This window comes from Pyxicephalus adspersus, chromosome 3 (assembly GCF_032062135.1).
Source record: "Pyxicephalus adspersus chromosome 3, UCB_Pads_2.0, whole genome shotgun sequence".
Lineage (NCBI taxonomy): Eukaryota > Metazoa > Chordata > Amphibia > Anura > Pyxicephalidae > Pyxicephalus > Pyxicephalus adspersus.
The window spans coordinates 135,209,900-135,223,550 of NC_092860.1; the positions used below are offsets into that span (position 1 = coordinate 135,209,900).

The following is a 13,651-nucleotide window of genomic DNA, read 5'->3' on the forward strand; positions in this document are numbered from 1 at the left end:
TTCAGTTCAGCAAAAATGAAGTATTCAAACTGATGCATGCTGACATTTCTAAATTTGACATGGGCATTATTGACCTGATACAAAATAGTTCAGAAATGCTTTCCAGGCACACCTTAGAGTTTGTGTTGGTCGGTCTATTTATTAACACAGAGGTAAATATTAATTCATTACTGTTGATACACAGATCTCTCTCCATATTGCCATTTCTATTCAGCAAAATTTTTGGAAACCAATAAAAATATAATGTATTAGAAGCTAATAATAAAATGATTTTTTGCTGTTTAATATGAAATGAAAATAGGTTTTGCCATAAATGTTGTAGAAAATAATAATAACCTTGTGTTTGATTAATAATTGTCTTTATTAGGTATTAAACTTCATTATTAGTATATTTAGTATTTAATTATTAGTATTACTTAATAAATTTATTTTACCCTATCAAGAGTTGCCATTCTTTGTTCATGCTGTTAAATAAGAGATTGAATGCATAAAATTAGTCACGTTGTATCAAGAATAGCAAAACATATTGTACATTGCATTTTGGTTCGAGGTATTGTTATAGTTTTTATGTAAACACCAAATATAGGGCCTGATTTATTAAATATCAACAAGGCTAGAGAAGATACACTTTCCACAGTGAAGCTGGGTTATCAAGCAAACCTGGAATGGATCTGGTCCAGGATTGAAAAAAATTGCTAACAAATAGCAAATTACTTTTAAGAAATCCATTCCAGGTTTGCTGAATCACCCACCTTTACTGTGGAAAGTGTATCCTCTCCAGCCTTGGAAAGCTTTAATAAATCAGGCCCATAAAGCCAGTTAGTGCGAAAAAATGAAAGTAAGGAAAATGGTAAAGTGAAGCGTTGATAATACAGTTGTACGTTCCACACTGTACAGTTTATAAGCAAACACAAGGGGTTTCAGAGAATATAGATTTAGAGATACATTTTCATCTGTTTTCTGTGTCACATTTTTAAGATTGTAACTTTAAACCAGATAAGTTCTCTGTCTTGTGGTTATCAGTGTTTAGGATGTTGGTGCCAGCTGGCAGACTGCATTCATTGTGTTTAGTAGCTTTTATTAAATCTCAGCTGATTCATACATCTGTAAGAAAAAAATACAATCTTATATTCTTTTTACGTAGACCTCTTTCACCTCCTGGCTGTAAATTGTTCTCAGATCTCATGCCGGGGCCACAATGTTTAGGCAAGTAAAAGGATATAATAAAAAATAGATTACCAAAACTGAGTCAAAGAGAATGGTCATACTGGCAGCATTTAGTCCCAAGGGTGTCAATTAAGAAATACCAATCTGAAATGCAAGGCTAAGGCAAGCAGGTGGCAAGATTGTCAGGGCGAACAATTAGAGCCTATTAGGCATAGATGAAATTGAAATTGGTGTCTTCTCTGCTTTGTCTTTTCTTAATTACCGGACATTTGTGGTTAATTCATAAAGCTAAAGGATGGATATAGTTACACATATAAATGTTAATTTCAGCTAAGTCATATTTTTATTATATATATGACAAAATCTTAAGCACATATTTACGTTTTGTGATCTACGTCTTTTTGTCACATGGGCGATCATGATGTTGTCAATTACATAATAATATTGCTTTTTACAGAATTGGAATCGCTGCCCCATCACTATTGTGAATCAATTTAGATTCTACAGCATTCAGGGCAGGCAAAGGAGTGATTGCACAAAGATGGAAGAAGTGTAAGGCTCAACCAAACGTGTCTTCCACTACCAATGTGTTCAGAATAGCAGAGTTACCTCTTTGACATCATTCTATTAAATTCCATCAATACTAAAATAAAATTTGAAATCATACCAGGCCTCACAGCCATATTAATATATGGCTGTGAGGCCTTCTTCTTTTGTCAATACCAAATAAAAAAATAAAGCAAACTAATTATTTACAGCTAGGTAAACATTAGCTCTTTTAATGCAATCCTTCATAATTTATTGCAATGCACAGGTTTTATTGAGAATTATTTTTTATGACCCTACCAGACATTTTATGGTAGAATAAGGTTAATATAATCCTAAACCTCATTAATGCTGAGTATGGCAGTAAAAGAGTTAAGGGCATGATAACTAAAAAAAATGTGGGGGCCCTCTTCCCTTGGTGCTGAAAGCTTTGTGCTCATTTTGATTAATGATTAATCCAGGGCTGCAAACAATGGCAAGCTGGCAGCAGGAAGCTTGGAAGTGAATAAGCAAACCCCCAAGAGACACTGAATCCTCTGAAAGAGAAGGGGAAACCCAACCTAATTCAATTCAGGAGCTAATGACAAATCAAATGCATTGCTGAGGATGTTTTATTTGTGCTTGTGTGAATGCCCACATAAAATTGAAGAACAAAGGCATATATTGTATATAGATATAGGTATCCCTATGTGTGCATGGGACAGAACTGGCAGAGGATGGCTTTCTGAATCCTTAAAGTTTTTGTAAAACCAAAATCAAATAAGCCATAAAGAGATTCATGGTAATATTTATTCCCAATGATGTCATTATGAATAGTTAATACAGTAACCATTAAATATCTATCTGACAACGAAAAACACTACTTGCTTTGACAGTAGTCATGAAAAGCTGTACATGGCAAAGATTATACAGAATGTTGAATAACCGTTTCCAATATCTATAGCATGTTTGCAAAATTTACCAGACTTGGATTGATTCCAAAGAAAACTGAATATAGGAAAAAGGTTTCAATCTACAAAGCTGAATAAAAATTTAAAACAATATATTGAAATTATAGGATCAGTAGCAGACAACTTTTAGGATTGTTACTTTGCTTCCACTTGATAAAACATTCTTTTGTTGATTTGCTTTTGTTGAAATGTAAATGAAGACACAGGACTGAACATGTCATACCGATAAATCTCATTACTACATTTGTTTGTACAACTTTGTATATTAAAAGTGCAACTGTAAACAAGCCTAAAATTCTCATTCCATTAAATATTAGAGTTAGAATGTGAGTACATTTTGTGTAACAATTGTAAAGTTAAAGTATTTTTATGCAACTTTTACCTTTTTTTCTTGTGCGCCGCATTATATTTTATTGATTATATTTCATGTTAAGTGGAAGATTGTTTTATAGCCACTATCTTTGCTTCTGGCTTAAGGGGCCAAACAGTTCTTTTGGTACTAGCACTAGCACATTTAACCTGCCTTACCACAACATTTTGTGCACTGCCAGTCCAATAGATTGTGCTTCAATGCACATGGGGCTTACAAAAAAGATTGTATTAAGTTGACTTTAAAAGTTATGAGTCTCCTAAATACACACAGGCATTGATCAAAGTTTATTTATTAAAGTAAATATATATGTCCTTTTTGTGTTAGAATTAGGAAATGATTACAACAGTTGTAAGATTTGTCTGATTTTTTGTTCTATACATTGCTGTATTTGTTGGAGGTTAAATCATCAAATTGAAATTCCCTGTTGGACAGGTGTTCCTTGCAAGATATTTCCTGTTCTGATGACACCTATAAGTTCAGACTTTCAATCACTTTCACAATAGTCATTAGAATACAATCTGGGGTAAATATCTTTAAAGTTGCAACACAACATAAAAAACAATATAAATGCCAAATCACATTATTAGCATACTTTTTTTTGTGATGAAGTTATTTATGTTTACAAATGTGAATATATCACACAGAGACTAGCATATAGAATGCATGTATACATACAATTCTGTTTATCAAACCACTTGTGAAATGTTTTGTAAATTGGATGAAATTTCTGTTAGATTTGAATAATTGCTGTGTCCTCTGCAAGTTTTTTGCAAGATTTTAATGTATACTTGTACTCTTGCTGTGCTGTTGGTGGAAACTAAATTATTTGCATATCTTTGACTTATGAATTGGGTTTTGGTCCTTAACAATTAGAAACACCTACTGTGTGTTTACATCAGAGAATTGGCAGTCTGCAGGGATTGTGTTCTCATAACAAATATATTAAGAAAATAAATAATACACAAACTAAAAAAAGCAAAATAAAAAAAATATTCCCTGCATTGTGAAATTTACAAGTCATTTTTTGCACAATGCTTTCAAATATAAAGATAATTGAGTATCTTTTAAATACCGTCACTGCTTTTGCAGAATCTGAAACAAACTTTAGTATTAATGATCTTGGCACAAGTTTGCGTCACATATTTGTGTTTGAGCTAGTTATCTGGAAAGGAAATCATATAGATAAAAATAATATATGGGCAGAAGTTTCAAAACTTACTAGAAAATATGTTCCTATTGTTGCTTGTGTCCTTGCTGAAGGGATTCTTCATATGTCTTGTTCTGACACCTGCCTGACAGAAATTTGAAGATTTATCATAACTTCCTGTTCTAAAAACCTTTCATACAGGAAATTAGAAGATTTTGTCTTTACCTTATGTTCTAAGATTTGTCACCAAAACCACCATCAGAAATTTCTAAACCCCTAACTTGGTAGAGTTCCTGGGCCTCCATTTCCACATATTTAAAAATTCCATCATTGCAAAAGGGGCTGTTATAGAAGTACCCCTTATCCCCTCCATGGCAGTCCTGCGTTGGATGAATTGCCTTTATTTCATTCTAACACTAGTAACATGGGAAGTTGGGAGATTTGCTCATAGCGCTCACATGATTGGCTGTAGTTTTTATCTTGTTTACTAATTATGTCTTGATTGGCGCTCTCCTTAAAATTATATTAGAATCAATTTGCTTCCAAAATTGTTAACTTTTTAACACTGATTTCCCCCATCACCTTCTATGTTTTATATTCAGTGGAAAATGGTATTGAAGCCAACTTCCAGCCTAAGCATACCGAGATCCTGTAAGAATGCCGGAAGCAAACGAGGCGAACTGAGTCTCCCTGCACAGACCAGAGGCAGGGATACATCTCCAAATTTAGTGAGTGTTAAAAGACAACATAACTGAATCTGAAAATATAATTTAACATGACTATTGTTTTGTTTATTCACTTTATGCTGTATTTTTTTTAACAACATTAATGTAACACATTATGTGTACAATGGAAAATGTGGTGCACTCCAAAAGGATTGGGTGTAGAAGAGGTTCTAATAATTTATAGCAGATATTCACCAATTTATTCATGTGGTAGATATCATCAGCTCATCATATGGTGAAAACAGACCCCTGTAATATTGAATTTTATTTCATTTATAGTCACAAACAATACCAATGCTAACTAGGAGCAGGGAGACAGAATATAATGAGACAGTTTAATTCATGCATTACTGCATCAGCTGCTTTAAATAAGCATCTTCCTGATTTTGCATATGTCATGAGTAAAAGCGATCTCATCTTCAGTGCTAATTCTGTCTGAGACCTGTCCAAAAATCTTTTACTTGGCTGCTTGGAGTTATAGGTACAGGAGGTCAAAATTGACTTAACTATTAGCCTAATTTGTGTGTAGTTTTGTCACTAGTTAGGCATAATTAATCTTCTTCCACTAATAATTTTCAGTTGTACATATAGCAAATTTTTGATCAACAGAAGTCTGCAGAAAATTAGTTCTATTATCTTTAAAACATGTATTTACAATTAAAGAAAATGAAGAGAAAAACCAGATTTTTTTTGGCAAACGTGTATTAACAAAACCAATTTCATACAAATCCACAGTAGTAGTATAATCTAAATATAACAAAAGGTTTTTGGTAGTCTCAGCCCCTTAAATGTGCATGGTTCCTTGTTGGGACTAAAATCTAAACAAAGTTCTCCTAACTCATATTGAGAGTCCATAACCTCATATAGAGGTGCTTGATATTTCGAGTGCTTATGAGAAATATATTGATATCTAATCCCAACACATGTCACCTGCTTGAGCTTTCACAGGGAAGTAGGAGACTATATAGACCAGGGGTCCTCAAACTACGGCCCGCGGGACGAATACGGCCTGCTGAAGTTGTCCATCTGGCCCGCCGGCTGCTTCTCCTGCCTGAGTTCTGGCTGCCTGCCATCTGCACTCCAGGGAACCCAGTCACGTGACACCACTGTTGCCGGGGTAACGCTGGAGCTGTCGGGCTGAAGCCATCAGGCAGAGAAGGTATGAGCAGAGACTCACTGCTGCCTTCATTTCTCACTGCACTGGTTCTCACTGCAGCACATGTGTACATGATCAATGTACATTTGTAAATAGTATAAACATACTATGCACATTGATCATGTACACATGTGCTGCAGTGTGATCCAGCCGTATGAAGGCAGCAGTGAGTGACCGGTAGCAGACACTGACAAAGTTTTTTTAGCAGCCCTTTTTTACTTAATAAAAAGTGTGGGGTAGTGTTGGTTGTAGGGTAGGGTGTATAAAAAGAAGCAAATTAATGAATTGCTTGAGATTATTCATTTGCATGGAAAATGCAAGATAAATTAGCATTTTCAATACACACAGTGAAAATTGAAATTTATCTGTGCATTTTCCATGCAAAGGAATAATCTCAAGCAATTTTAAAGCCAAAGTAAACGCCACTTTTTTTTTTTAATGATCGGCAAGTGTGCTGTGCATATAGTATTGTTCTTTCGTGTTTTTTATACAATAAATACGTTTTGTGCAGTGTGCATAAGAATGTTCCCGTTTTTTTTCAAACTATAGTACGGCCCCCCGACAGTCTGAGGGACCGTGAACCGGCCCCCTCTTTAAAAAGTTTGAGGACCCCTGATATAGACTTTATACTAGGAGTATAAAGATTTATAAAAAAAAAAAAAAAGTGTCCTAGATTAGGAGGTATGTCCAGAAAAATGAAACACATATATAGTGATCCAGTAACAAATAATACAAATAGCAAGAGGGAGATAAACTAGGTCTGTAATGTAAACTGATAGGAGGATACAATCTCTTTAAATTACAGAATGCAGTCATATTATTTAGTTGCTGTCTGCTGGAGTGTCATGCAGCAAACCTTGTTCTTTCTTCATTTTCTTTAATTGTAATTACAAATTAAGAGGTTGGCACATCCATGTTTTCTTAAACCCAATGAGTATCAGGAGGTAACAAACTTTTCCTACCTTTAGTTTAAAACATGTATAATAGTTCTGCTGCATAAGATAGTACGCAATAACTGCAACGGGAAAGAGTACATTTGACTAATATTTTACTATGCCCCGTTGTTTTCAATCTTCCCTGCAAAGTCTTTGGCTCAAAAGGCTTCCAAAAATGTCACCCTTGAAACTATCTACTTGGTTCCCAAGGCTCATGCATGGTGTGGCACTTTCAAAAACCAAGACAAGTATGGCATGCTCCATTTTTTTCCCAAGAGTTTCATGACCAGTCTAATGAATGGCGATGGGGACAATATATACTGACGCACTGAACAGCACTCAAGCAATGATATGCCAGCTGTATTTTTTTTTTGTGCTTTTAAATGGTATCATATGTATCAAAGAGCTTATACATGCAAGTACAAGCATTTAACCTACAATGTCCTACCATGTGTGTTCTGTTATGTTAACAAAAAAGGTTATTGTACGCTGATTTTAAAATGTAATAAAATATTTTCATAATTTTTTGTGCCAGAACACAGAGCCAAAATGGACACAGAGTCCCCATAGAGTCTCAAAAAGTGACTTGCCAAGGAGAACCAGTATTGTAACGCCCCTGTCACAGAAACCAGGGAATCCTACAAATCCTACAAAAGACCCATCAATTGAAATGGCAAGTACAACTAAATCTGAGTAAATGTAAAGTAAACAAAGTATAGGTACCAGTGTTTAAATTATGCAGCGTGGTTATAAAATTCTACAAATGTATTAAAGTAAAACCATGGTCATATAGGTGTTGTAAGGTCCAACATCCTTCTTGTAATATTAGGACACTAGAATAAAAATGCAATTATTACATCATAAAGAGTCATTGCCACACACTCTTCATCTCAAATTTACTTTTGCAATGACTCTAAGGAAATAGATCATATATAAGATTCAAGTTTCCCATCACCAGTACCAGTTAAATAACAGACGCATTAAAAAGAACAGAAAGTAACATTTGCTTAACCAAAAATGATGATGATGATGATACAGAAATTGTAGAAATCAAGTCCATTTCAACTGGAAGGCACCTAATAACATAGAATACTGCAGGTAGTATTTTCTGGTCTTTTCTTCGTTTTTCAAATCTGCCTACCTGAACACTTGTGACCCCTGCTCTTATACTCAATAATTGATGTTAAGAGCTGTTTAGTGACACCAAATATTTGCATTCAAGTAACAGTCCTACACCCAATGATTACTTAACACCAGGCTTCTTATAAGGCCAAGACAAAAAAAGGGCAAAATAAAAATTACAGAAAAAGTTAACATTTTGTAATATATTCTTATGTTACAGGAGCCCAGTACTTCCACATGGTATCTAAAAGAATATGATCGCACTAAATCAGAGCATGTTTTGTACCAAGACTACAAAGTAAGATTGCTTTTACTTTTTACTTCTGAAAGATTTCCAGTCCTTGATTAGTGTTACTTTCATACTAACTTTCCAATCTTGGTAGTTTGTTTAGAACAAGGGTTGCATACAATTTTCACCTGGTAGTTGCACATTTTACAATTTAATTCACTTAGAAAAATTTGTGTATTTTGGGTAAAAGTTTGTATGAATCTTGTGTGAAAGCATTTTTTTTTAAATTGACCCCCTTGTCCACATATATAAAAAATCCCTTCACAATCCAACAGCTCTTTTTTCAGACCTTATATTTTTACCTAGAATTGTTTTATGGAGGGAAGTCACATCCTTCACCATACTGGGAAGCAAAGGAGCAAGAGCTTAGATTGCAAAGTAAACAAGGAGGGAACAGTAAAGCTACGTACACACTTCCAATTATTATCGTTGGAAAACGAACGACGAACGTTCATGCACGATATATATGAACGATCGTATAGCACCGATCCTGCACATAGAGTTAACGACACGATCGTTCGTAGATATTGTACACACAATATCAACGATCGTCGTCCAATCCGATCCGCCGGTCCGGTCGTTCGTTTCCAACGAGTTTCCTCGTTCGTCGGCGTCGTTGGTTACTTTTTTACCCAATCGATCGTTCGTCGTTCGATTGGAACGATAAAAATTGGAAGTGTGTAGGCACCTTTATTCTGACTCTATAATTCTATTCTATGGGCTATATTTATAAATCTGACATTCCCTCAAACATTCCCTAGTGGAAATCAATTACTACCACTGAAACACATGGACCTAGAAGATTCCCAAGGAAATGTTTAAAATATGTGAGATTCCGTTTTATAAAAAGAGCCCTATATGTGCAATTGTCAAGTCAGCATTTAATCCCAAGCCTACATGTGCCACTTATTATCCTTTAATATACCATTATTTTTAGTAATAATTGATAAATCACAATTTTACATGATGTTGCACAACTGATAAGACATTTTTACACATTTAGAGACTCATACTCTAAACTGACTAATTGTCCATTGCAGACAAATGAACACACACGTTTTCAGGTATATTAGTAATGTATAACACTTCATGACTATGTCATTACAGGACGGAGCTTTTTTAGTGAGAGATAACAGCCATGGCTCTCTAAATGAACCTTTTGTTTTATCTGTGTTTTATGGAGAAAAAGTTTATCACATAAAAATACGTTACCTAGAAGACAGCCAGCAGTATGCTCTTGGGACAGGACTCCGAGGAACTTATGTAAGTGACATGGCATCTCTACATCAGTAGACTCTTCCTCTAGTTATTCATAAAGAACCACCAAATCTCTGTCACGTCATCAGTTTCAACACAAAGATTGTATAATTTGTTGATTTAATAAGTGGAAATAACATCAAGCTGAACTCCAGGCAGATATCAGCTTTTTTAAATCTTTTACTGCAAAATACTTTGCAGTATTCAAAATGGAAGGACAGGACTAGGAACCAATCTGGTGTACTTTATTTTCAGTGGTGGCTTACTGACTACTGGCTAGCACTCTCACCTTGAATAACTAGATTTATATACTGTATCTTGACCAGGTCAATATATGCAAGGAGATTATTTTAGTAGGATACTAGATAGACAGAAATACAAATCATTTGGCAGGTAATAGCATTTGAAAAACTTTTGATACATGCTAAATATTGGGGGTGTTACTAGGATCTCAGAAGATATGGTGCATCAACAAAGGGATGGATAGTGTAGCAAAACCATGTAGTGATGATGATTTTGGATGTGGATAAATAAGAGGCATAACAAATGTAAGTGAACTTTGTTATAATGCCCTCTAGATAGTATAGTTCCATACAGTGCCCTACCCCGTTATAGTCTCCCCAGTCAGGTAGCTCCTCTATCAATTAATGTCTCCTCCGTCCCCATTGTAACAGTTAACTTGCTACCCAATATATTCCACCCCTTGACAGGTAGCCATGTAAAGAGATAAATATTGTTATTTACCAGTCCATAGTGTAATGTTTTGGCTTTTTTGTGAATTTTATTTTTTATGTTCAGTAACCAAGAAAAGTTATTTTATAAACAGGCAAGATTACATTATTACATATACATAATTTCATATGTAGCACATGCAGATTGCAGAGAGTAAAAAAAGCTCCATCACCACTGTTGTGTTCAGTTAGTTTTTCTGGAAGTAGAAAAAATGTGAGCACCTTTGCCTAGCACAGTCTGTTACTTGCAGGGTCACCAGGTGAAAAATGGGGAAAAAAATGGGACTGGTAATCTGCAATATATAACATTTATGCTTTGGGGTTTAAATACATTTTATTAGCAAAAGTCCAATTTCACATGAATGTGTTTTCTATAATAAAGCTGTCAACAAGCATTTCTGAAATACCTACCTAATAGCAAGTCTTTTGCAGGTCCTGGGCTCATTCTTAAATGTTTGTTAAATATTTTTTCAAATACTTAATAGACCAATTCAATTTAAAGCACTAAAACTTAATTAAAAGAAAACAGACTTTCCCTTAATAGCAATAAAAATCTTCCAGCAGTTCTAACCATTTTTACTATCCATACCCAAAATTTTTTTAAAGCTTTCCACTTTCATCAGTGAAGCTGGGTGACTAAGCAAACCTGAAATGGATTTCTTCAAAGTCTTTTGCTATTTCCCATCAAATGTTTTGAATCCTGAACCAGATCCATTTCAGGTTTGCTTCACTGAAAAAGTGTATGCTCTCCAGCCTTTGGAGGTCTTATGTTTGCTGAACATACAATACTCTATTTTATATTATCATAGCAAGGTTTCAGAAAGTACAAAGGACATAATGCCCGTTAAAAAAAAAAAAGAAAAAAAAAACAAGCCAATTAGTTAATTTGTAACAATAACCAGTAATATATGATTTCAATCATGTTATATATAACTCCAAGTAGATACAATTCAAACAAAAAAACCTTGAGGCATGAGAAGCAAGCATGACAACATCTCTCTGTTTTGTTTCCACTGATACCATGTTGTGTCTATTGCCTGTTTGCCCTTGAACAGTCTGTATCTGGATTGTTAAAAGCAGAGTGTAACCCTTGTCCACCCTCAATATGGCAAATAGAATAAATGTTTTGCTAAAACACAAAATACACAAGAATAAAGTTTCAGTTAAAATGACTGTCAGCATTCACAAAATAATATAAATGTAAACACTATGTTTCTATCTGACCCTTTTTTGGATAGAAGCTAACATTACTTTTTTTAAAACTATTTTTATCATAAAAAATGGACGTACATTCAACAACTTCCCTCCTACACTCACAAACAGCAGTCATACAAAACAGGGCATTTAAAAAATAATCTTATACTTACTGCACCCCTCACCCCAATCTTAAAGAGCTCATAATATGGCCTAATCCCAGTCTCTCTAAAAAATTAGAAATTGAATATGACATTTTCTGATAAAGTGACATTAGGTAACAGTCCTCTGCATGTGCCTTACCTGTTTGTTCTGTGACCAACTTAAAACATTTGCAGGCCAAAAGGATTGAAAAATTTACTTGCATTGTTTTACTTTTAAAAAATAATTTTTGCAACAATTTAAGTTTACCACTGCAATTAATTTCTTATGGTCCCTTCTAGCACCTTCTAGCACGTTATAGCCTTTTCTTCTTTTGGAAATATTCATTCCAGTTCATACTGGACTAGCATTTCCACTTCATTGACCTTATGTAAATTCTGGGAAAAAACTAGGCAGTGCCATTTGTGACATAGTGAACAATAAATCACCAACAGTCCGGTCTTGTCAGCACCAGAAGGTCCTGTAGCAAAAAACGTGCTATAGATCCATGGGCTTTTACTTGTACAATGTACTTTTATAATGTGCAGTTTAGGTCATAGATCTGCTGCCTGTGGTCCTTAAAGCATGGATCATTTTACTGCTGTACTAAAATTGTGCAAGCCCTAAGCAGTAATGTATTTCCCAGGTCTTATAGTCAGGGCTCCCCTTTCCATTCCTTATACTCTCCCCATTTTTCTTCTGTATATAAAAGTCTATTATGCAAATCTGTAAAAAAAAAAAAAAAAAAAAAAAAAAAACATTTGTTTTGTTGGATTATGTTCCTGATTGTATTGTCATATGGTCCACCCTACCGTGGTATGGTTGTTTTTCTTTCATAAACATATTGAATTACTACCAGAAACATCTCTGCAGAGGTGCATTCACTAATGAAACGATACAACCAAAAATATTTGATGTACTTTAGCTTTGTTTAAATTTTGTACAAATTTAGGGAAAAACAAGGTGGCTTAACAAATTCGGAGGGTTTGTGACAGTAAAAACTAAAAACATCTTATACAGAAATCTCAGATTTTGGAAACTAGCTTATAGGGTCATATGTAATAGAATGTTATATACAGTGTAGGAATAGGACAGTGTGTGTGTGTGTGTGTGTGTGTGTGTGCTTGAAAAAAAAAAAGTTTGAAAACTACTTTGTGCTGTCCAGAATTGGGTCAGATTGTCAGAGCCCCCACAGCAACAAATATTCAGGTGCATTTCCTTTCCATGCAATAGTGCAAAAAATATATACACTTCTACCATCACTGCTCACCTCATGAGTCCCTCTGCAGAGAAGATAGAAGCAACTGGTTTTCTTCTTTTCATGACACCGGCTGTACAGAACAACATTCCATGAGTGTTTCCCTTCCTTGATTCTTCTATATTCTTTAAGTAGCATTAGCCAACAGATCTAAAGTGATTTGACCTGCAATATGCTACCCAAGGTCATTTAACTATATGGCCCGGATTATACATTTATTTATGTATCCACAAAGACATTACTTCTGATTGTGGCTCTCAAAGTAGAATTGGAGCTCTAGTAATAAGAGTAAATTATTGTCTGCGGTATTCCATTGGGGGAGATCTACTAAAATTAGCTTTTGAGGATCCCCAGGGTGGGCGTTGACTATAAACTTTGTAATATAGAAAAAAATTAGTCTAGATTGAGAATACATATCCATATGCCATATAAACTTTTTTTTGAAAATGTATTTTGTAGTCATGTAGCACTGACATTGTACACCGCACATTACAAGTACATAGTAATGTCAAAAACTGTTCCTCACTGGAGGTTCATAAATAAATGTCATATGCCATTAAGAAAAGCTATGGCCAATTTTGGGGGGAAGCCAATTACTTTAAAAACATTTTATAGGATGTGGGAGGAAACTGAAGTACCCAGAGGAAACCCACACAGACA

General features: G+C 34.6%; 1 protein-coding gene across 2 annotated transcripts in view; it reads left to right on the top strand.

The window, feature by feature from the left end:
* CLNK (cytokine dependent hematopoietic cell linker) overlaps positions 1-13,651 on the top strand; it is a 72,162-nt gene that overhangs the window by 57,149 nt on the left and 1,362 nt on the right. The window contains exons 12-15 of one of the 2 annotated variants that reach the window (XM_072406437.1): positions 4,786-4,911; positions 7,535-7,672; positions 8,342-8,419; positions 9,518-9,673. In XM_072406437.1, coding sequence (XP_072262538.1) covers positions 4,786-4,911; positions 7,535-7,672; positions 8,342-8,419; positions 9,518-9,673 — 498 coding nt within the window. The remainder of the gene's footprint in view (positions 1-4,785; positions 4,912-7,534; positions 7,673-8,341; positions 8,420-9,517; positions 9,674-13,651) is intronic. The other variant, XM_072406438.1, reaches the window with a different exon arrangement.